This window comes from Spinacia oleracea, chromosome 5 (assembly GCF_020520425.1).
Source record: "Spinacia oleracea cultivar Varoflay chromosome 5, BTI_SOV_V1, whole genome shotgun sequence".
Lineage (NCBI taxonomy): Eukaryota > Viridiplantae > Streptophyta > Magnoliopsida > Caryophyllales > Amaranthaceae > Spinacia > Spinacia oleracea.
The window spans coordinates 5,281,010-5,304,231 of NC_079491.1; the positions used below are offsets into that span (position 1 = coordinate 5,281,010).

At 35.7% G+C, this 23,222-nt stretch overlaps 4 protein-coding genes across 5 annotated transcripts; 3 read left to right on the plus strand and 1 right to left on the minus strand.

Moving 5' to 3' along the window:
- The first annotated feature begins 1,522 nt into the window (after positions 1 to 1,522).
- LOC110805055 (probable serine/threonine-protein kinase WNK11) lies at positions 1,523 to 3,412 on the plus strand. The gene has a single exon (XM_022010659.2). The coding sequence runs from the start codon at positions 1,781 to 1,783 to the stop codon at positions 3,308 to 3,310; it is 1,530 nt and encodes a 509-aa protein (XP_021866351.2). The 5' UTR covers positions 1,523 to 1,780; the 3' UTR covers positions 3,311 to 3,412.
- A 1,779-nt stretch (positions 3,413 to 5,191) lies between these two features.
- Positions 5,192 to 9,607, plus strand: LOC110797289 (F-box protein SKIP23). The gene is made up of 5 exons (XM_056830170.1): positions 5,192 to 6,476; positions 7,385 to 7,539; positions 7,666 to 7,721; positions 7,955 to 8,407; positions 9,210 to 9,607. Exons 1-4 carry the CDS (start codon positions 5,299 to 5,301, stop codon positions 8,381 to 8,383), a joined length of 1,818 nt encoding a protein of 605 aa, XP_056686148.1. The 5' UTR covers positions 5,192 to 5,298; the 3' UTR covers positions 8,384 to 8,407; positions 9,210 to 9,607.
- Positions 9,608 to 12,033: 2,426 nt separating this feature from the next.
- On the plus strand, positions 12,034 to 20,468 carry LOC110797299 (homeobox protein HAT3.1). 2 transcript variants are annotated; one of them, XM_022002397.2, is made up of 9 exons: positions 12,034 to 12,274; positions 12,654 to 13,712; positions 15,469 to 15,634; positions 15,756 to 15,879; positions 15,988 to 16,100; positions 16,183 to 16,680; positions 17,463 to 17,762; positions 19,390 to 19,479; positions 19,570 to 20,468. In XM_022002397.2, exons 2-9 carry the CDS (start codon positions 12,874 to 12,876, stop codon positions 19,921 to 19,923), a joined length of 2,484 nt encoding a protein of 827 aa, XP_021858089.2. In that variant the 5' UTR covers positions 12,034 to 12,274; positions 12,654 to 12,873; the 3' UTR covers positions 19,924 to 20,468. The 2 variants fall into 2 exon arrangements, with proteins under 2 accessions (XP_021858089.2, XP_021858090.2); XM_022002398.2 differs by having other exon boundaries at positions 12,823 to 13,712.
- A 248-nt stretch (positions 20,469 to 20,716) lies between these two features.
- LOC110797291 (probable serine/threonine-protein kinase WNK11) lies at positions 20,717 to 22,432 on the minus strand. The gene has a single exon (XM_022002387.2). It carries the CDS (start codon positions 22,340 to 22,342, stop codon positions 20,783 to 20,785), a length of 1,560 nt encoding a protein of 519 aa, XP_021858079.2. The 5' UTR covers positions 22,343 to 22,432; the 3' UTR covers positions 20,717 to 20,782.
- Positions 22,433 to 23,222: the final 790 nt, after the last annotated feature.

Sequence of the window (23,222 nt, forward strand, 5' to 3'; positions counted from 1 at the left end):
TTAGAACATGAGCTTACAAATTTAGAACATGGTTGAATAATTTTAGAATATGCTTGAATTAATCTAGAACATGAGGTTAAAAATTTAGAACATGGTTGAATAAAATTAAAACATGCTTGAATAAATTTAGAACATGGCTGAACCAATTTAAAACATGGTTAAATAAGTTTAGAACATGGTTGAATAAATTTAGAACATGCTTGAATAAATTTAGAACATGCTTGAATAAATTTAGAACACGAGCTTACAAGTTTAGAACATGGTTGAATAATTTTAGAACATGCTTGAATTAATCTAGAACACGAGGTTAAAAATTTAGAACATGGTTGAATAAAATTAAAACATGCTTGAATAAATTTAGAACATGGCTGAACCAATTTAGAACATGGTTAAATAAGTTTAGAACATGGTTGAATAAATTTAGAACATGAGTTTGAAAATTTAGAACATCGTTGAATAAATTTAGAACATGTTTGAATAAAATTTAGAACATGCTTGAATAAATTTAGAACATGCTTAAATAAATTTAGAACATGAGCTTACAAATTTAGAACATGCTTGAATAAAATTAAACGTGCTTGAATAAATTTAGAATATGGCTGAACCAATTTAGAATATGGTTAAATAAGTTTAGAACATGGTTGAATAAATTTAGAACATGAGTTTGAAAATTTAGAACATTGTTGAACAAATATAGAACATAGAGAGTGTAAAAGTGTTGAACAAATATAGAACATAGAGAGTGTAAAAGTGTTCTCACCATAAGAAGTGTTCTCACATAAGGAGGTGTTCTCACATAAGGAGGTGTTCTCACCGGATCTCTCCCCTATATATATATATATATATATAAAGTAGAGATATGTTGGTCTTTTACCGAGTATAAATTTTTGTATACAAATATTTTTCGCTATCACAACCTCATACTGAAATAAATTAAATTAATAATATTCACCTCACATATAAAGTAGAGATATATTGGTATTTTTATGGTCAGGAATTTTGACCTCTTCTAGAATCTACAATTTGTTTATTACATTATTACTTACCCCAACTCCTCTCACCCTTCCATCGAGTCATCGACCATCAATTCTTGGTGAGTTTCTCCCTCTAGATTTCTTCTCTTTAATTTCAATTAATTTCACTCGGCTAATTGTAGCTTTTGGAACTGTTAATTATCACTTCAGATCTAATTAAGATTGTTTAAGATTGTTGAATAATTATCAGATGTGCTCCCATTGTTTCATGAAGTGTTGGTCTTGCCTTAATTTGCGGTTGTTGTTGATTATTACGTTGTTTATAGTTTTGGATCCTCTAGAGTTTTAAAATAACTCAAGGTACGTAGAGTTTGAGCTTTATTTGTTATTTTAAAATGTAAAGTTTAAATACAACTCTACCTTGTAGAGTTTTATTAAAACTCTAGAGGATCCGGACTCGTTGTTTATCTGTTATTTGATTAGGGTTTAAAGTTTATACGAAAGAGGCAAAATCATCTATTCCACAATTTATTTAACCGTTGACATATTTATCTATTTGTAGTTGGTCAAGAAAACGTGTTACTGAAGTTATGTTACGGAAGTTAAAAGCAATTAGGAAAGTTTTTTTTTTTTTGATGGAAGCAATTAGGAAAGTCTATTAATTCCTAGTAACTCTTAGTTTCCTAATTACACTTTTTTTGTACGATAAATATAGGATCATCAATAAGACAATAACATCAATCTCAAGCTTTTTGGAATAACAAATAGATTTCTCAAAAAAAAAAAGTCATCTTCAAACTTCAATCATGGGTTCGAATTCACGAGTAAACGACATTGATGATATTGAGGTTGTCGAGAGAGACCCGACAGGACGTTACGTAAGGTACGATGAGATCTTAGGAGAAGAAGGTGCCATTAAAACAGTTTACAAAGGGTTTGATGAAGTTAACGGTATAGAAATTGCTTGGACTAAAATCGAGATATCAGAAAAAATATTAAAGTTACAAGAACAGTTTCAGAGTGTGTGTTCAGAAGTCGATCGTTTGAAATCTTTGAAGCATGAAAACATCATGAGGTATTATCATTCATGGGTCGATAACGACGACGAGAAGAAGATGACCGTTAATATAGTTACTGAACTCTCAACCTCTGGGAATATGAGTCAGTACCGCAAGAAACACAATCTTATTGATAAAAAGGCGATCAAGAATTGGGCTAGACAGATTTTAAAAGGGCTTCATTATCTTCATTCTCATAATCCTCCAATTATTCATCGAGGTCTCAACTGTGATAGCATCTTTGTTAATGGGTATTCGGGTAAGGTTAAAATTGGAGATCTTGGACTTTCGACGATGCTTCAACAAGTCGAAACGGGTCGGGCTGTTGGTGAATCACCCGCATTCATGGCACCGGAGCTTTTTGGTGAAGATCATAATCAGTTGGTGGATATTTATTCTTTTGGGATGTGTTTGTTGCAGATGGTTACCCGGGTTTTACCGTATAGTGAATGCAGTAACCAGGGTCAGATTTATGAGAAGGTTGTGTCGGGTATTAAGCCTGATGTTCTTAGCAAAGTAACCGACCCGGTTGTGAAGGAGTTCATTGAGAAGTGTTTGGGTCCTGCTTCAACAAGACCCTCAGCAATGGAACTCTTGAATGACCCGTTTCTTGCACCGAGTGATTCTGGATCGTCTCCAAGATCTGAATGTGTGAGTTCATTGCTTTCTAGAACATCTAGTCATGTGGCTAGCTCACCTACACCTGCTGCTTCTGAGGAATCATTAAAGGGGATGATTATTGAAAATAAGTTCAAGTTACAAGGGAAGATGGAGGATAGTGAGTCAATATCCATGAACTTACGGATTAATGGTAAAAGGATTAAATTTATGTACTTTGTTAAAACAGATACAAGTGAGTCTGTTGTAGAAGAGATGGTGGATAAACTCGAGTTGACAGCAGAAGATGCAGAAGTTATTACAGTGCTAATTGAAGACTTGGTTAGGGAACTTGTACCTGTTGTTAGTAATAGTTGCAGTCTTGCAGACTCAGAAAATTCTGACAAGATATCTTCATCATATTCACCATGGACTGATGTCAGTTCACAACACAGTATGACTGCAGAATCTGTCAGTGTTAAAAACCAGGATACCAAACTAGTATACTCAAATGGTGGAATTAATCATACAAGTATGAATGGCTTTTCTTCTTCAACACAGCAAGAGAAGCAAGTTACAGAAGATATTAGAAGAGGTGACAGAAAATGCAGTGTAAAGGTAGCAAAGGTACCATCTAGGTCCTTGAGAAAGCTGTTGTGTTTTTGTGGGAACAGATTCTAGTTCTGTTTGAAACTTCAATGTACGTTGTAGAAATTCTTGTTAGTTACAAGAACAACAGTTTTGTACAAAATTTCCAGCAATATAATTCGAAATTTATACAAATATGTTATGATGACCATAACATGCTTCTGCCTTTCATGTAGCAATTCTTTTTCAATTTTGTCCAGAGTAGCCAAAGGTATCTCAATCGGATTAATGGAAAAACGAAATAGTTCTTCACAAACTTTTTCGCGTGTGCATCGGAATCAAACTTAATTACCAAACTATCATCCACCTAGGATCAGATAAAAATAATTGCATACTACCTCCGTTTCAGAAAGTTCTTTACGATTTGGAAAATGTGTCCAAAGTATAAAAATTTTGACCGTAAATTCTCACCATTATATATATCAAAACGTTACATGTAAGATCTTGTTAGATTGGTCTCGTGATGTATTTTCAAAATATTAAATTTTTATAATTTTTTCACATACGAAAATGAAAATATTAGTAGTTAAATATTGCATTGGAGTCCGTGCAAATAGTAACTGTAAAGATCTTTTTGAAACGGAGGTAGTATATGTTAAGAAGAAAATTATGATAAAGTATGCCAAAAAGATGAAAGTGTTGGCAATTATGACCACATTGAATAATCACAAGCAAAAGCACAGCACCAGCCTAATTACTGCAGAACAATGTATGAACTTAGCTCCCTCGTAAATAAAAATGAGTCGTGTCAAAATTGCAGTGTCTACTCTTAGGGTATGATTGGATTGAGAGTAATGTATTAAAGGGGTAATAAAAGTCAAACTAAGGTAATTGAAGGTGATGATGAGGGGGTGAAGTGGTGGCAAAGGGAACAAGCTAGTATTGGCAAGAAGAAAATAAAAGGGAAGGGAGAACAAATACCCTCATTATGGGAGGAATAGTTATCCACCATCCCACTAGGGTGATTATCACCCTCATTTGGGGTAATTAATTTCCCCCTTTCTCCCTTCTCCTCACAACACCACCACTACCACAACTTCTCATCACAATACCACCACACCACCCTCCTTGCAACCACCTCAATTCACCTTCATTGTCCTTTTATTATGTTGGTTTGACTTTCATTACCCCCATAATTAATTACACCCAATCCAAGCGTGCCCTTAGTCTTCCCTGGAAGCTCAGTACACAACAAATACAAGAACTTCAGTTCTCAGTATGTCAATATTTGCAGAAGTCACAACATTACAAAGTTGGTGCCACCTAAACTAACTGCTTCGAGAATCAAATTAACCAGCGATCTATCCTCTCTCCATGAAAACCTAGTGACAATGCTTCATCACGAGTCGCTCGCAGATATATCAATCCATTGGATTCTTAAAGGCATTAAGAAGATGGGATTACAATTCAACTATTGCACCATCCTAAAAAGTCGAGAGGGAAATTGTCAACAAAGCTCAATTGTGTGGAAGAATTTTTGTAAAAATAAATAAATACCTTCCTTGTTGCACTTAAGGATGTGTACCAAAACATACCTTGAGGTATTTGTTTGGTAGCTAAGGGTAAGTGGCTGTGTACCATAAGTCACATGTTCAAATTTCAAATTTCAAATTTCACATTTGTTATTTGTGATTTCTATACAACTAAAAACTCACCGATCTAACTTTTCTAGCTTTGTTAATTGGTTCACTTGACTTAGGATTTGATTGAATATGATATTATCTGGACATTTATTGTCTGAACTTATTTCTCTTGAACAACTTAGTTTTCCTACTGGAAGTTGTCTTATACAATTTGATACGATAATTTAAGGTAACAACCACGGTTATCACTTGACCCATACATTAGTTATTTATGGAATGGGGCCAATGGGCCTTTAGAATTGGCGCCAATTCAACCTATCCCACTTTAACTAGTCTCTCACTCTCTTGTACTACGTCTTTCATTTCATACCAATTTTAGAAACCCTAGAAAGACGAAACAGAGATAGTTAGGGTTTCAGATTTCCGACTTGCCGGAAAATGAATCGCGAGACGTCGAGAAAGAAGCTTGCACTGGTGGATTGGTCGGAGCTCCCGAAAGAATTGCTGGAAAAAATCTCCGGCGGGCTTATCGGACTTTCCGGCCCCGATTACTTAACATTCCGAAAAGTTTGCAGAAAATGGCGTGATTCTTGCCCTCCTCCGACCAACCTCTTTTTTCCTGGTTTCCCTCTCGAAATTCCAACTTACTTAGGTCGAGAGGTAGTTCTATTTCCGAGCTTCATCTACGTTCTTAGACTCCCTCTGCACAAATGCAATCCCACCACCACTAGTTGGATTGTCCAAGTCGACGAGTTCAATCCTGGTAAGCTCCAAGTTCGCAATCCTGTTACTAATAATCGCCTCTATGTTGATAATTTCCCCGAAACCCTAAATTTCAATGATTACTCATCGCTGCCCTATGCAATTAGTTACAATCTCCGTCTCTCTACCGGTAACGATGATGTTTTTGATTCCCGATGTTACCCTTGGCGGGATTATCCGGTAAAGACCAAATCCATTTTATTAGAATGTGGTATGGTGGTAGTGTTGTCGCTTGGTCAAGTAGGGATGTTAGGAATTTTGAAGGTTAATGGGGATTGGAAGTTCACAGATTTTGGCTATAATGGGCGCTTCGACGATATTGAGGTGTTCAAGGAGCATATTTGTGTGTTAACTCGTTTTGGGAAATCTTTCCTTATTAATGGTGCTGATGGGAAATTGATTAGCTTGATAAGTAAACCGCTTTCAAAGAGTTATGTTGGTGATAGGCGCAAACTTTTGACTGCATATGGTGACGATTTGTACATGATTGCTCGAGGGGAATGCGAATTTAAGGTGTTTAAGTTGAATGGAAAGTTGCAACAGTGGGAAAGAGTAAATAGTTTGGGAGATAAGATATTGTTTGTGTCTTATGATAAGTGTTTCTTACTTGATGCGGATTATCTACCAGTATTTGAAAGGAATTGTATTCTGTTCCCTAAGAATTGTTTTCCTAATAATTCTGGAGATTACTCTGTTGATGGGGAATTGTTTCAAGGAGCAACTCGGCACCTGGAGATTGGTGTGTTCTTTTTGGGTCAGAAATTTTGTCAGCCAATATCATCTTACCCGCGATTGTCTAAATTGTTTTGGCCAATTCCTTCTTGGATCATGTCAGATTCGTGCTCATCATTGGGGTAAAATCTCAGTGTCGTTTATTGCGTTAAAATTGCAAACTTATCTCTGTGCATCCATGATAATTTGCTGAGTTGCTAACTTGCTATTCATTTTCGTAGTTTAAGTTTAGTAGTTATCTTATGATTGTTACATGCCGAATTTGCTGTGAAATTTTCACCAATTTGTATATGTCTGAGGGAGTGAGAGGCTATTAATTGTGTGAACAACAATAGTGATGGAATACATAGTAAATTATCATTTGATAACAAGTGATCTTGGCAACATAGTGGTTATTAAGTGTTGTATATTTGAACTGCTGATATATGTTCACCTTGCCACTTGCACATCTTTTTGGAGCTTCTTGTGTTTGGACTCATACATATATATGGAAAGTCTATTTTGTATTAAACCTTCTGTTGTTATGGTAGTATGATGAGAATTCTATTTATGTTCTTTTGTTATGCATATCATACATATTATGTTCTGATACAAGCCATATATTCTAGCTTAAGCTATACTACTCCCTCCATTCCTAAATGATCTTCCTATTTGGTGTTTGGGGTGGAAAATAAGAAAATAGAATCTTGTAATGATTGGGTGTAAGAGTAATGATTGGGTGTAAGAGAAAATAATAAATAAATGAAGAAAAGTAATAAAGAAATGAAGGAGAGAGAAGATATTTTTATTAAAGTAATAAAAAATCATAAAAGTGGGGTTGGATGGGTGAATGGGGAAATGTGAATGAATTAAATAAGGGATGGTGGGGAAATTTATGGTAAAAAGGCATGTCCAAAAATAGAAACAGGAAGATCAAATAGGAACGACATTTATAGAAACAGGAAGATCAAAAAGGAATGGAGGGAGTATTATTTAATAGCTTTTGAAGCAAAAATGCTAAATCTCTTACATCTCCCGCCATTTCGAATAGCTCAGATAGGTTTTCCGAGGAGGATGAAGAAATGGAAACCTCTAGCTATAGTGGTTCAGAATCTAGCTTAAAGGAACAAAGTTCAAATGCTGTTTCGCATCATGGAAAGAACATACACCCTTCATCCTCAGACCAAATAGACACATTTCTAGAAGGTTATGTATCGGTTTGACTCGTATACAAGAGGGTTTTGGAACTTCCTTTTTTCCTCTCTTTTTACCCCTTACTTAACATTTAAGAATATAATTTCTTTAGCTCATAATTGCTGGATTTTTTTGCAGACGTCTCAAGTGAGAATAATGGTACATCAATTCCAGCTATAGATTCTCCTCTCCAGGTACTTGAAACTTGAAAGGCATCATTATGCTGGTAGGCGGTAACTAGACTGCTTTCTCCTATGAGTACCTTGCAGGAAACTAGCATAATGTTTTCAACCTTCTCAAGCAAACTTTCTGAAAGTAGTGCTTTGGAGAAGAATTTCCTAGAAACAAATTTCATCTTTATGCATAAAGGTATGTTCTACAAATAACAAGTAAAGTACTTAGCTCGGTTTTCTGTGCTATCATGCAGATTACTCAGGATAACTCTTTACTAGAGAAATTCCAAGGGGCAGATGTGAGCTCCAATTTAGTCCCAGTTCGCAGTAATGACCTTCTGACGTGGGCCTTGGAATCACTTGCAAAGATGGTAATTATTCTTCAAAAAAATACCGGGGAGTCCTTGGATGACTCCCAAGCTGAGTACCTGAAGTTGTCCCTGGTTGATCTTCAAACGCTGCATTTCAGATTAGATTGGATGGTTCCCTTTGTCGAAAGGGCTTTGGCAATTCACAAAAGCAAGTGTCAGAAAATTATTGTGACAGACCTTGAGAAAAGAAAGTCCAAGCTCCTTGCAGAATTACATGAACTAGAACAAATGGAAAAGACTCTGGCTGGTAGCTTAATAATATCCACTGCACCACCAATCTTAAAGAAAGGCTTAGCTGAAGGACTTTTCTGAGTTATCAGCTTTACCAGATTCATGGTACTATCATCTCTTTCTCTATGTCCTTTTAGCAATGGTCTTTCTAGCTTGGATTTCTTTGATAACATGATTTCCCCTTTTTATGTAGATTTTATGTTAATTGTGTTCATTTCTCATCGTGGCAGGGAGTTTTGCAATCTCAATAAAAAAAAAAAAATTGTTTTTTGTGTGTTTTTGCTTCTGTATGCATATTTCTGTTTTTAATGGAGAGTCTTCACCCTTTCCTTTTTATCAACTGGCTTATTTATAACTATATAGTTTCTGTTTTTGAATTTTCCCTAGGCAGCTTCACTATTTGCATCAGAAATTCAGAATCCTTAAGCAGCTCTTAGCCTCGCTAACTGTCCCGGTGTTTTTTCTTTATTCGTCATTGATACTTCATATAAGGTTCAACATTGATGTATCCTGCTATATGGTTATGGTGTCTTCTATCTGATTGTGACTTATTTGTTCTAGATTTCCTTTAATCTAAACCAACAGTATGACATGATCCTTTTGTGAGCCACATCTTGATTGATACTTGTATGTTTATTGGTCAATTTGCTGGAGTGTTGATTCAAAAGACTGAAAGAGACTTAAATCTTGGATTTAATGATTATGCATTAGTTTCTTATGCCTTATACGGAGTATCATTTATATGTAAAACCATTATTTTCAATTAATGATTATGCATTAGTTTCAATTTGCTGGAGTGTTGATTCAAAAGACTGAAAGAGACTTAAAACTTGGACTTAATGATTATGCATTAGTTTCTTACTCCTTATACAGAGTATCATCAATATGTAAATCCATTATTTTTCAGGAAAAAGCAGCAGGTCACAAGATCTGCCCTGAATCCCCTGTTATATCAGTTTAACATTTTGGAAGAATATGACAACCAGAAACATTTTGGAAGAATATATTACGAGAAACATTTTGGTTCAGAAGCTGGAATTATTATTAATATTTATTATCAGTTCTGTCTTCTGTATGTGCTTAGTGGCCGAAACACCACGTATGTTTTCAGCTGTAGGCCAGTTAAGTAGAGCCATGAAGACCCTTTTGTATTCTGTAGAAGTATATAAGTACTGTAAGACTGTAAATGGACTAAAGGACAGGTAGGTCTGATGTTCAATTATTCGTTGTAATAGCTATTGCTATATGATTGTCTCACTCTTGAATTATTTATAGTAATCATGCCATGTAGTAATTCCTTTTCAATTTGACTTTCAGAGTAGAGATGTCTAGTTAATCAAGACATAAGTCACATAACTTCTTCTGCGTTCTGAAAACATAATTACAAAATAAAATTTGATTAACAGGAATGCTAATTAGTAATTACCAGTTCTGGCCAAAGTCAATAAAGTGTGCTCCAAGGACACTCGGAATCCATAATAGACCTGATCAAAATCCGGGTCGAGCTGGGTTTGGGACCAGCAGTTCAGCCCAGCATGTCGGGTTGGGCCAAACTGTTGGTTGATTTTTTTGCTCAAACCCCATGTCGGGTTGGGCCAAACTGTCGGGTTGGGCTAATATTGCGTTTTTCGAGTTAGGTCAATTTTATAATTAAAATTGCAATTTTAAGTTGCCGAAAGCCTTCCAATTTTTTTTAAAAAACAGGTCAGGTCGGTCCCATGTCCAAAAAGTGAGCCTAAAAAATCTGCCTAAATCCCGCTATTTTCCAGGCCAAGTCGGGGAAGGCGCAAAATGACCATGTTTAAACCATAATCACCCCCAATGGCGTCTATAGTATGCGTTAAGTTTCATGTAACGGTGGATGTGTCATGTGGAATGTTGAGCATGAAACCACAATAGTGTGAATTTGGTGAATGGATCAAACTACATAGGTCTATAGGAGTGCACCATAAATTTGCATAAACTTAAATGGAGCAAACGTAGGTATATATAAAGAATTTTCATACTATGTGAACGCGTGTTGGAAATGTGAAACATCTCATTTCTTGACATAGTTTTAAAAGGTTGAAATCATGATTGGACTTTGGACTCCCAAGGTGAAGTCCAAGTCTAGCTCATTAAAAAATTTGAACTGCAAAAATTTGAATCAAGTTGTTTTCAAAACTTGTTCAATCTAACAATAGGATTGGATTTCGGATTTTTCCAAGTCCGCTTATGCGCCTACTCGTCAAAAGTGGATGTAATAATGATCAGACGTCATATACAAAGTTCAGAGTATCACATTAGAAAGCAACAAGTAAGGGGTATTAATCTATTAGAGAGTGATGGATAGCTCAGTTGGTTATAGCTTCCATCCCGGTTACAGGTGACACTGAGATCGATTCTCATCCCCACTCTTTGTGGCTCATTCGCACCAAAAAGAATAAAAAATCAATCACATCTATTATGTGTTGACATACATGTAGTTGGAGGCTTGGAGCAGGGCAGGTGCAGCAACCGCCTTAGGCCCACGAATTGGAAGCCCGAATTTAGTTAAAGGACAAAAATAGAAAATCAAATCATAAGAACATTAATTCATTTTACAATTTACAATCACCTACGTGAGATAATTTATACGAATAAGTGAAGAACAATGTATATAGTACATTAATTTGATTTTTGCCTATTTCCCCCGAAAATCCGAGATAAAATATGTTATTATGTTGAGATTATACATTTTTGGAAGTTCAAATTTAGCCCATTTTATGTATTGTAACAAAACGTATGTTACTCCCTATTCCCTACTCCCTAGAACATATTGATGTGAACACCTTTATTGTTGACTTTGCATATAAAGTGCTTGTAGAAATTGTTTTATGTAAACATTTGAGTATTTGATTCGATGTTTTTATATGAAACTTGATGAAATTCTTAGATTATATTTACCATTAAAGTATGGCTCACCATTAAACTTGATGAAATTCTTATAATATATATTAGGATAAATATTGAAGTTTTGGATTCAGAGTTCCCACCAAAATGGTACATTGAAACTACAACAATTGATTACTTACATATAGGAAAATCAACTAATGATTAATTAGAGATAGGAAATTAACTTTTTTATTTTTTATAATATGGTAACAAACATAAAATAAAATAGACCTTACTGAATCTACCACCTCTCTCATGGTCACATATAAATCTAATTTAACTTAACGCACACTTGTCAAAAAAAAATAAAAATTAACGCGTTTATTTTACCCGGTAAACACTTAAAGTTATAAAAACAATATACTCTATAAAAGAAATTAAAGTTGTTAAATTATCCGACCAAATAAAAGAAAAAAGAAAGATAAAAAGATAATCAAAAGGTCTTGTGCGCACAAGGTGTACAATAAATTTATTGTACACCAAGATAACTTTAACCCTTTTTTTTGTAACTTTAACCTAGTTTTGATTAACTTTTATATTAGTAAAAAAAAATTGATAGATAAACATTTTAAAGGATTAAATGATTAATTTTATACATTATTAGTGATTTTGATGAAATAAGTTTTACTAAAATGAAAAAAAATTATCATTGAAAAATAGATAACTTTTACATATATATGCTTAACTTTTAAGCATTTTGAGTTAACTTTTACTCCGGTGTACAATATTTATTGTACACCCATTGTAAATAAGAATTTGTGAAAGATAATTCCAACCAACAAATTTTTATTTATTTTAGCACTCCTTTTGATTTTTGAACCATTGCTCTTCCGGAATTCGAGTTGAAGACCTCACAGTCACAGCTCCCACCCCCCTTTTTTCCCTCTCAATTTGCGAAAAACACAAAACCTAGCTACCACGATACTCAAATCCCCAATTTCAGCCGACACTCCCTACATCGGCGCTCCGCTTCCTCCTCCTCCGCCATTTTCCGACACCATTTTTGCTTTTGCCATTTTCAAATCTACCATTTTCTGCTGCTGCTTTACCTGATATGAAGTAATTTTCTCTCTCCTGCTCTATCTATTCATACATAATCTTCTATTTACCGACTTCTGTACAATCTTATAATTTCAGATTTTTGGTATATAATCGGTAATTTGTGAAATTTATCTGTTTTTTTCTTTGTTTTGCTGGTTGTGATACTTTTGGATTTGTTGTTTTTAGAATGTTTTTTGTTGGAAGGTTGAAATTAGGTTTTTAAATGTCGGCATTATCATCTAATCATTGTAAATTAATTAAATTTTTCTGTTTGTAATTTGATTTTGGGTTAGTAATTGCTCAAAGACTTGCTGGGTTGTGTGAAGAATTTGGTTTTAACTAGATATTTCAATCTGGGTATTGAGTTTGCTTTAATTTATTTTCCGATAATTTTTAGGTTTCAATGTCTGTTGGAATTTTATGCGTAGAGCGTAGGTGGAGGATTCAGGCATGACAGTGGTTGATTTATTAGGGTTGCACCGTTGTTTAATTTATTGGTTCAAGCTACACAGCTGAGTTTTCCAGCTCAGGAGAGTTTGGACAAACTAAATAATTGGGGAAAACAGGTTTTCAGGTACCAGGGTTCGGTTAAGGAGCTGATTGCAGGGGAATTGTAAATGGGAAATAAAAATGATACAAATGCTAAAGAGAAGCAAGGGGTAGAATTGTCAGAGAACGATCTTGGAAGTCTTAATCAACTAGATAAGCCAGTGCAAATGGACAATGTGGTTTCAGATGGTATTTTCTCGAAGGGAGTGGATGTTAGCTTAGGAGTTGAACATGAGTTAGAAAATCAAGGGGGAGGCGCTCATGAAAGTGTGAAAATTGAGCAATCAGGATTTAAAGGTAAGGCTGATTCTGAAGCTGAACCAGACAATGTAAAAGTTGAGCAGAATGCAGAAAGTAAAGAAACTGCAATTGGCTCATCTCCGATGGAAGGTGTCCAGATTTCCCTGGTTGAACAAGTGGAAAATTTGAATGGTGATATGTTGAAGAATAGTGGTAAAATTGAGAAAAATGAAGGTGATGCCTGTAACACAGAGGTTGTTCCTATTGCCCAACCCACACCACCCCCTGACAAAACAGGTGAGAAAGGGCTCGTTGTGGTATTCGCAGTTCCAGCTCCTGATGGTAGTGAGCCACCTAAACGAGGCCGAACACCTAAGGCTGCAGTAACTTCAATGAAGAAAACCCCTCAACTAGTATCAGGAGCTAGTAACAGAGTCTTGCGCACCAAGTCAGAAGAGAACTCGGAAGATCCTGAACCAAGTGTTAATCTGGAAACTACAAAGGGAAGCACAGGAAGAAGAGGGAGGAAAAAGGGGAAGGAAAAGGACGGAAAAATTGATGATGAATTCTTAAAAATGCGAAAGCATTTGAGATACTTACTACACAGGATTCATTATGAACAAAATTTACTCGATGCTTATTCCAGTGAAGGGTGGAGGGGACAAAGGTTTGTTTTTCTCTAACTTTTTTTATTTGTTTTAGAGTGATCCTTTCCCGTGGAACATTTGGCATGACTTATATTTTGTGGGTGGAATGTTTGATGCCGTTGCTTGTATGCACTATGCAGTTTGTACTGACTAGAATTTTTTTTGCATTGAGAATTATGTCTAGAGGACGAGTCTCAAGGGTCCTCTAGCTTGCTGGTATCATTGACCTTACTTTATGATTGTCACAAGACAATAAAGACATTGCATTGTTATTGACTGAGCTGATCCTTTGGATTTGTCCAATTGTCCACCACTGTAATCTTCCTTACCTTCCATTGCTGAGCCTTTATGTTTTCCCATGTCAAGGAAATGCAGGAAGAAGTGTTATTAGTTTCTTGCCATAGATAATCTGTAGAGGACTTCAAGTGTTGATATGATTTGGCCGTGTTGGTGGTTGTATGGAAGAGAGATGAGGATTAGTATTTTTTTTTTCTCTTTCTCCTCTATTAACAACTATGTTATGACACCCAAATATATTGTGGCCTTGTATGAAATTTATTACATCTAGAGTGTCCAGATCCTCCGATCCCTTGTTGGACACGACACCTCAACATGAGTTGAGCAACATAGATTAACGAACATGTGAAATTTGGGTGTTTTTCTTTCCTTCTCTTGATGTCATTCCCTTTGTCCCATGTAAACCAAACGCCTCCTTCGTGTAGTCTTCCAAATTCTAATGTGGTGATCTTGGCAATAACTATATAAATCTATCACCTTTTCTGTTTGATGTCACATCATATGCTGGGTGCCTTGATTTAGTATAATCAATTCCCCAAATATTGATCAAGTAAAATTTTATCTCCTAGAAAAAAAGGAAAAAGAAAGTCTTGCAGATTTACCTTTAAAAAAATTATAAATTGAAAAGATTGAACATGTAGTGCAGTTGTGGTTTTGAGCCACTTCGTGATTATACCTGGCAAGTAGCTGTTGGCATTAGTTACCAAACTAGTCAGGTTTGATTGGAAGTTAGCTGTTCGCATATACAAAGTATATGACAATTAACAATCAACAAACACATAAAAGGCCATGCATTCTTATTATAATTGAGAATCTCCCCTAATAATAATTTGATTTTAGTCCATGAATTTCATAATAATTAATGACATCACAGCTATTATTATTTGTAGTAGCAGCCTAGCCGGAGGAGAAGAGGAAGTATGGGCATCAGTACTAGTCCAACTTTTAATGTTAAACATAAGAGTAAATGGCTTAATGTTAATAGTTTCTAGAAAAGGCAAGCATTTTCTATTGTTGTTGATGGTACAAATGCAAACAAAAATGCAAGGAATACGACTTTGTAATTAGCATATTGATCTTATTGTCCAAAAAGCTGAATGAGAATCCCATCCTAAAGGCTGTTTACTGCAGAATTCTTTCCGTACCAAAAACTAATTTTTTCCAATTCCAAAATGCACGAAGTCATTTATTCTACTGTGAAATAAGCAAGTCAACCTCAGAAGTCCTATTTTGTGCATTGAGATAGCTTAGAGGATTTGAATTATTACTTGTAAACTTTTCATAGGAATGATGTACTGTACGGTAAATGCAAACAATTAATTTTCTGTCTTCAAAGGTGGCAGAAGGATCCTCGTTAACTTACTAAGGCTTGTACGGAATGAGGTTATTAGCTTTGTCAGGAATGGATTCTGGTACCTGTTGCATATTGTAGTATTGCAGCCTGGATTGACTTTGTTGATTGTCATTATAATGTTACAGCATAGAGAAGTTAAGGCCGGAGAAGGAGCTTCAGCGTGCAAAAGCTGATATAAATCGTTCCAAGTTGAAAATTAGGGATCTATTTCAGCGACTTCATTCAATGTCTGCTGAAGGGAAATTCCCAGAAACATTATATGATTCTGAAGGTCTCATTGACAGTGAGGATGTAAGGGATCTATTTACTCTTTAGTGTGAATATATATTTCATTTGATATTTCTTTTGTTGGAGATTTTGACTTGTTTGGAGAGTCATTCCTTAATTATTTTTCTTTATTTTCCTGTGACAGATATTCTGTGCCAAGTGCGGGGCGAAAGATTTAACTACAGGCAATGACATTATTCTCTGTGATGGTATCTGTGAACGTGGGTTCCACCAGTACTGTTTAAATCCACCGTTGCTAACTGAACAAAGTAAAATTTCATTGCTTCATCGATAGTACCGACTCTCAGCACTTTATTTTATTTTGAACTAATTCTCAATTTATTTTTTCATGGGTTCTCTGGTGCTACTCTGTTCAGTTCCACCTGGTGATGAGGGTTGGCTATGTCCATCTTGTGATTGCAAACATGACTGTGTTGATTTGCTTAATGATTCTCAAGGAACAAGGCTTGCAATTGAGGACAGTTGGGAGGTATGCATCACCTTTAGTTACCCTAAACCCTATGTGACATTTTTTTTATTTGATTTGTTCTAATAATGCTTCGTTCCTGTAGAAAGTTTTTCCTGAAGCAGTAGCAGCAACTTCTGGCAAGGAGCTGGATGATGTTATGGGACTCCCATCAGATGATTCCGAGGATAATGAATACAACCCAGATGGGACAGATGACGATGCGAATGTTGAAGGGAATGAATCAAGCTCTTCTGAGTCTGATTCAGATAAGTCTGACCCTTCAGATGCCTCTTATGTTTCAGAAGATCTGGGGGCCACACCTGGGACTGACCAAAATCTTGGGCTTCCTTCTGATGATTCCGAGGATGATGATTTTGATCCAGATGCTGCAAACGTTAACGAAGAGGGGGATGAACTTGAAAAATCAAGTTCAGATTTTACATCTGCTTCTGAGAATCTAGCTGAAGCAATTGGTGATGATGGCACTTCAGACATTGATGTGCCACGTCTACCTTCGGAGCCGGAGCAAGACTTTGGTGATTCTCCAGCTATTACTAGTAAAAGATGTTTGAAGAGATTGGACTACAAGAAGCTCTACGATGTAAGTACTTCTTTCTTGAATATATATATGATGACTGTTTTCTCGTTTCTTTGTAAAATAATTGATCTAGTCTGCTTATAACGGGCAAATGAAATGCTGTCTGGTTGCCTGCCAGGAAACTAGAGCAGAGATTTGTCATGTTCTTTTTTGTGGTTGGATGTTGGTGGAGTTGGCTTTTGGAGTTACGTGACTGAAGTTTTGTAAAAGTGGATCCTTTTTACTGCAGATAAACTTCCATATCTTAATGTTTTTGTTTCGGTAGAATATTAGGGAAGTTAATATGTTTATTCATGCTATCACATACATCAACTTTCAGAATTGATTATGCTTTGTTAAATCTCGAGGGCTTTTTTATGTTTCTATTTCATTTGAATTCGTGGAGTTCTGTAGGTTTATTTTCTCTTTTGTTTGTTTGTGCTTGTTCTAGACACATATTATTAAACCTGAACCATGTTGATCAGGCGGTAACTGTTCTTAACTTGAAATTTCCCTGAGTGTTTGCCTGTATCTAAGTCAGCTTGTCTGACAGTGAATCTGGGGGAGATACCTGTCAACTGTATGTGAAGTTTAGGATATCTTGTGCTGTTTACAAAGACAAAGTCATATTTTCGGTGGAGTTCAAACTTGAGAAATCAAATCCTTTTATTTGTAGCAGCTAGTTATCATCTATAGTAGTTACTCTAAATTTACGATGCTCATCCTTCTTTTGGGATGTGAAATGGATGGAAATTCTATTTCTGATGTATGGTGATTGCTGATTTGCTGTGTTTTTCTTCATTAAGGAAACGTATGAAAATGCTGATTTGGATGCAAGTGATGATGATGATGAAGAATGGACAGATATGGTTGGAACAAGGAAAAGGAAAGGCACTGCTGAGAAAACTGTTTCAGTTTCAACAAGTTTGGGTGCCTCTGCTTCTGCTGATAGTGACTGTAGCTCAGGTGCTCCTCGAAGAAGAAGTCGACCGAAGGCCAATCCTCGAGTTGCAAATGGGACACCGGCTCGGTTGCAGAAAAAAGGTTCTGGTGGCAGTAGTAAAAGGCGACCACCATATAACAGACTTGGAGAGGCAGTGACTCAGGTAATATGAATTTTTTATTTTTTATGCGGGGATAGAATGGTACTGTCAGTGGATATTGCAGATTTATTTTCCAAAAAAAATTGTCTATGATGAAGCTCAAATTCTCTTTCATGCTTGGTGATATGTAAGACTCTAGACTGATATTTTTCCCTTGACATGAATGGCTATCTTCGTGGAGACTCCCTTTCTCTCACCCCCCCCCCCCCCCCCTCCCGAGTGTGTGTGGACTGTGGATTAATTCCTGGAAATTCGATTCCTGGAAAATTGCCGATCCTGTACTCTTCTAACCACGTACCAAGTATCTTGCTAGGCTATCTTTTTGGGAGATACATAAGGAACCTTTCTGCTACAGTCAGTGGGGGAACTAGGGCTGGCTGAAGGAGGCCATGGCACCCCCATGATCTGAAATATCATTTATGTGCAGTACTATTAGACTATAAATAAAAATTGGCTCAGTTGGTTTTCTTGGAACTTGTACTCTGTGCATTTTAGGAGGTGCTAGGTTTGATACTTCTCGGAGGCCTCTTAACTTTTCTTTTTAAATTTAGCATTTTAGTCAACAATAGAGTAAATTTGGGCCAATATATCATTTCTTTCCTCTTTTTCTTAATTGTATCTTAGATTCTTTGTCAACATACTAACACTAGTGTCATCAGGAAGTTTCGTTGCCCTTTTTTTTTTTGAGGAATTAGTCTTCGGACTTGGTTATATTTTTTCCATAAATATTTATGATGTTTTGAGAAGCATATACTCCTTCCATTTCGAAATAATAGGGACACTTACACATTTCACAACAACTAACATAAATGACTGAAAGTAAGGAATAAGTACGGGAAAAGTGGAATGTAATAGGAAAAGAATAATGGAAATTTTGGTTGATTGGAATGGTGTAAGAAAAGAAGAATAAAAAATAGGTTATGAGTAAAAAGAGAATATAAAAATAGACTAAGTGAAATGTTGTAAGTAGAGAGGGAAAAAGAATAGTGTGAAATGGAATAAAGTAGAGTGTCCCCAATAATTTGAAGCACCTATTTATGGAAACTGTAACCATGAAGTACGGAGTACTTTTTTCTTTAGTGATGGATAGTTTCTCTTTTGAAATGTTAATAAAAGACAAATAAACGTTTTCAGCAATATCGTCACTTTAGACAAGATTTGGACTATAGAATTACTCCGCCACTGGCTACAGTAAACTATATTTGTTTATGGTTATATATAAATGTATATTAGAACCACTCTCTGTCTTGTGACTCCTATCTGGTTAGGAATAAAGGACTTGTGTATTCTGGATATTAGCAATAGTGGAGTCCAAATTGGTTTCATGTTGTTGCTCTTTATTTTAGTTGTGGATATATCTGTTATTTTTGTTTTCTTACTGACTTCTAGTTGTAGAGGGACTAAGGTGTTAGAAGACAATGGGATCTGGGATTTTCATTGTGGAAGTGTGGATTACATATTGGGATTTGGGGAGTTGATTACCAGTTTTCACTTTACAGCAACTAGGAGGTTGTAAGCTTGATTATCTGGAGTCTGGACTAATCACTATTCGATTATGATCAATCAGGATGTCTTTGGCATTTGGTTATCATTTCCTGTTTTAATCCAAAATTGTGTCATGTTTTAACAGAGGCTCTATGAATCATTTAAGGAAAATCAGTATCCTGATCGTCAAACAAAAGAGAAGTTGGCAAATGAACTTGGACTCACAGCTCATCGGGTTGGTGGAATCCCTTCACTACAACTAAGTTAAAATTTCCGACAAAGTATTTTATGTTTCTTCCTATTCTTAGAATGCTTTCTTTTGCAGGTGGACAAATGGTTTGGCAATGCTCGTTGGAGCTTCAATCACCGTCCATCACGTGCAGAAGCAAGTATGAGCCGATCTGCATCACAAAGCAGTACTCCACAACATGTTGCTTGCAATGGAGGCGGGAGTGCTTTGGCTGGTACTGATGCTGCGGTCCCTGAGAGTGGCAGTGCGGATACCAGAATGGAACGTACACCTCGCAAGTCTGGGAAGAAGAATACTGAAGGCGATCAGTCAATGCTAGAGACCTCAAAGACAGAGAACTCAAAAGAAGGTATTCAAACTGACCTGTTTAAAACCCCAGAAGCTTCACAAGGAAAAATGTCTAGGAAAAGAAGAAAATCTGGTGCCTGAACTAATTTGAACCCCCCCAATTCTAAAAACTGAAACTTCAATGAATCTAAGTAGTCATATTTTATGAAGATTCACCATAACTTATGAACAAGACTCTTCATTCTGGGCATCTGGGAAATTCTACTAGTGTAGGTTATGCACAAGGGGTATGTGTCAAGTATGGTGAAGCTCGTCATCTACCAAGGCAGTATATGTTTAAGTTACCTGTTCCTTCAGATGGATGAGAATTTAGAGGCCATGATTGCAGAGTTTGATTCTCGAAGCAGTTAGTTTAGGTTGAACCAACTTTGTAATGCTGTAACTTCTGCAAATATTGACATATACGGAGAACTGAAGTTCTTGTATTTGTTGTGTACTGAGCTTCTAGAGAAGAGTAGACACTGCAATTTTGATACGAGTCATTTTTATTTATGGAGCTAAGTTCATACATTGTTCTGCAGCAATTATGCTGATGCAGTGGTGTTTTTTCTTGTGATTATTCAATGTGGTCAAAATTGCCAACACTTTCATCTTCTTGGCAGACATTATCATAATTTTCTTCGTAACATATATGCAATTATTTTTCTCTGATCCTAGGTGGATGATTGTTTGGTAATTAAGTTTGATTCCGATGCACACACGCGTAAATAAGTTTGTGAAGAACTATTGATTTGTTCTTCGTTTTTCCATTCATCGAGATACCTTTGGCTACTCTGGACAAAATTGAAAAAGAATTGCTACATGAAAGGCAGAAGCATGTTACGGTCATCATAACATATTTGTATAAATTTCGAATTATATTGCTGTAAATTTTGTACAAAACTGTTGTTCTTGTAACTAACAAGAATTTCTACAACATACAATGATTTTTCAAACAGAACTAGAATCTGTTCCCACAAAAACACAACAGCTTTCTCAAGGACCTAGATGGTACCTTTGCTACCTTTACACTGCATTTTCTGTCACCTCTTCTAATATCTTCTGTAACTTGCTTCTCTTGCTGTGTTGAAGAAGAAAAGCCATTCATACTTGTATGATTACTTCCACCATTTGAGTATACTAGTTTGGTATCCTGGTTTTTAACACTGACAGATTCTGCAGTCATACTGTGTTGTGAACTGACATCAGTCCATGATGAATATGATGAAGATATCTTGTCAGAATTTTCTGAGTCTGCAAGACTGCAACTATTACTAACAACAGGTACAAGTTCCCTAACCAAGTCTTCAATTAGCACTGTAATAACTTCTGCATCTTCTGCTGTCAACTCGAGTTTATCCACCATCTCTTCTACAACAGACTTACTTGTATCTGTTTTAACAAAGTACATAAATTTAATCCTTTTACCATTAATCCGTAAGTTCATAGATATTGACTCACTATCCTCCATCTTCCCTTGTAACTTGAACTTATTTTCAATAATCATCCCCTTTAATGATTCCTCAGAAGCAGCAGGTGTAGGTGAGCTAGCCACATGACTAGATGTTCTAGAAAGCAATGAACTCACACATTCAGATCTTGGACTAGGAGTACCGGATCTTGGAGACGATCCAGAATCACTCGGTGCAAGAAACGGGTCATTCAAGAGTTCCATTGCTGAGGGTCTTGTTGAAGCAGGACCCAAACACTTCTCAATGAACTCCTTCACAACCGGGTCGGTTACTTTGCTAAGAACATCAGGCTTAATACCCGACACAACCTTCTCATAAATCTGACCCGGGTTACTGCATTCACTATACGGTAAAACCCGGGTAACCATCTGCAACAAACACATCCCAAAAGAATAAATATCCACCAACTGATTATGATCTTCACCAAAAAGCTCCGGTGCCATGAATGCGGGTGATTCACCAACAGCCCGACCCGTTTCGACTTGTTGAAGCATCGTCGAAAGTCCAAGATCTCCAATTTTAACCTTGCCCGAATACCCATTAACAAAGATGCTATCACAGTTGAGACCTCGATGAATAATTGGAGGATTATGAGAATGAAGATAATGAAGACCTTTTAAAATCTGTCTAGCCCAATTCTTGATCGCCTTTTTGTCAATAAGATTGTGTTTCTTGCGATACTGACTCATATTCCCAGAGGTTGAGAGTTCAGTAACTATATTAACGGTCATCTTCTTCTCGTCATTGTTATCGACCCATGAACAATAATACCTCATGATGTTTTCATGCTTCAAAGATTTCAAACGATCGACTTCTGAACACACACTCTGAAACTGTTCTTGTAATTTGAATATTTTTTCTGATAACTCGATTTTAGTCCAAGCAATTTCTATACCATTAACTTCATCAAACCCTTTGTAAACTGTTTTAAAGACCCTTTCTTCTTCTTCTTCTCCCAATATCTCATCGTACCTTACGTAACATCCTGTCGGATCTCTCTCGACAACCTCAATATCATCAATGTCGTTTACTTGTGAACTCGAACCCATGATTATTATTGAAGATGACTTCTTTGAGAAATTTATTTGTTATGCCAAAAAGCTTGAACTTGATGTTATTTTCTTATTGATGATCCTATATTTATCGTAAAAAAAAGAAGACTGTAATTAGGAAACTAAAGAGTAACTAGGACTCATAATATATTAATATATCATAAATACTAATGCTATTGAATAAGACTTTCCTAAATATTAATGTTATTGAATAAGACTTTCCTAAATACTAACTCATAATATATCCTAAATACGAAGTACTAATGTTATTTAATAAGACTTTCCTAATTGTTTCCTTAAAAAAAAAAGACTTTCCTAATTATTTCTATTAACTTCCGTAACACTTTCTTGACCAACTACAAATAAATAAATAGGTCAACGGTTAAATAAATTGTAAAATAGAGGATTTTGCCTCTAAACCTTAAACCCTAATCGAATAACAGATAAACATCTTTACAACAACAACCGCAAATTAAGGCAAGACCAACACCTCATCAAACAACGGGAGCACATCCGATAAATATTCAAATCTTAAACAATCTTAATTAGATCTAAAGTGATACTACCTCCGCTTCATAAAGATGAAAATTAGGGTTTGCAAAAATAATATGCGGCTAATTAATAGCTTGGAAAAACATAAATTATGAGTAATAATATAATAATAACTACAATAATAATTGAAAAAAGCTATAAAATCCATAAAATGTATATTTTGAGTAATTAATCTCAGAATACTCAAATAATACAAATATAAATATCGCGAGGAACATTTGTTGAACACCTAATGAACATAGAAACACTTCCATTGTACACGTACAAGTGGAATACTATACAACTATACAAGTTCTTCTTACCACTCTATAAGGCCTTTTGTTAG

Bases quoted from the DNA above. Each gene is read 5' to 3' on its own strand.
- LOC110805055 (XM_022010659.2), top strand. From the start codon at position 1,781: ATGGGTTCGAATTCACGAGTAAACGACATTGATGATATTGAGGTTGTC.
- LOC110797289 (XM_056830170.1), top strand. From the start codon at position 5,299: ATGAATCGCGAGACGTCGAGAAAGAAGCTTGCACTGGTGGATTGGTCG. The intron at 6,477-7,384 runs GTAAAATCTCAG...CATTTCGAATAG, and splicing joins GATTCGTGCTCATCATTGGG to CTCAGATAGGTTTTCCGAGG. The intron at 7,540-7,665 runs GTTATGTATCGG...ATTTTTTTGCAG, and splicing joins AATAGACACATTTCTAGAAG to ACGTCTCAAGTGAGAATAAT.
- LOC110797299 (XM_022002397.2), top strand. From the start codon at position 12,874: ATGGGAAATAAAAATGATACAAATGCTAAAGAGAAGCAAGGGGTAGAA. The intron at 16,101-16,182 runs GTATGCATCACC...TCGTTCCTGTAG, and splicing joins CAATTGAGGACAGTTGGGAG to AAAGTTTTTCCTGAAGCAGT. The intron at 16,681-17,462 runs GTAAGTACTTCT...TTCTTCATTAAG, and splicing joins ACTACAAGAAGCTCTACGAT to GAAACGTATGAAAATGCTGA.
- LOC110797291 (XM_022002387.2), bottom strand. From the start codon at position 22,342: ATGGGTTCGAGTTCACAAGTAAACGACATTGATGATATTGAGGTTGTC.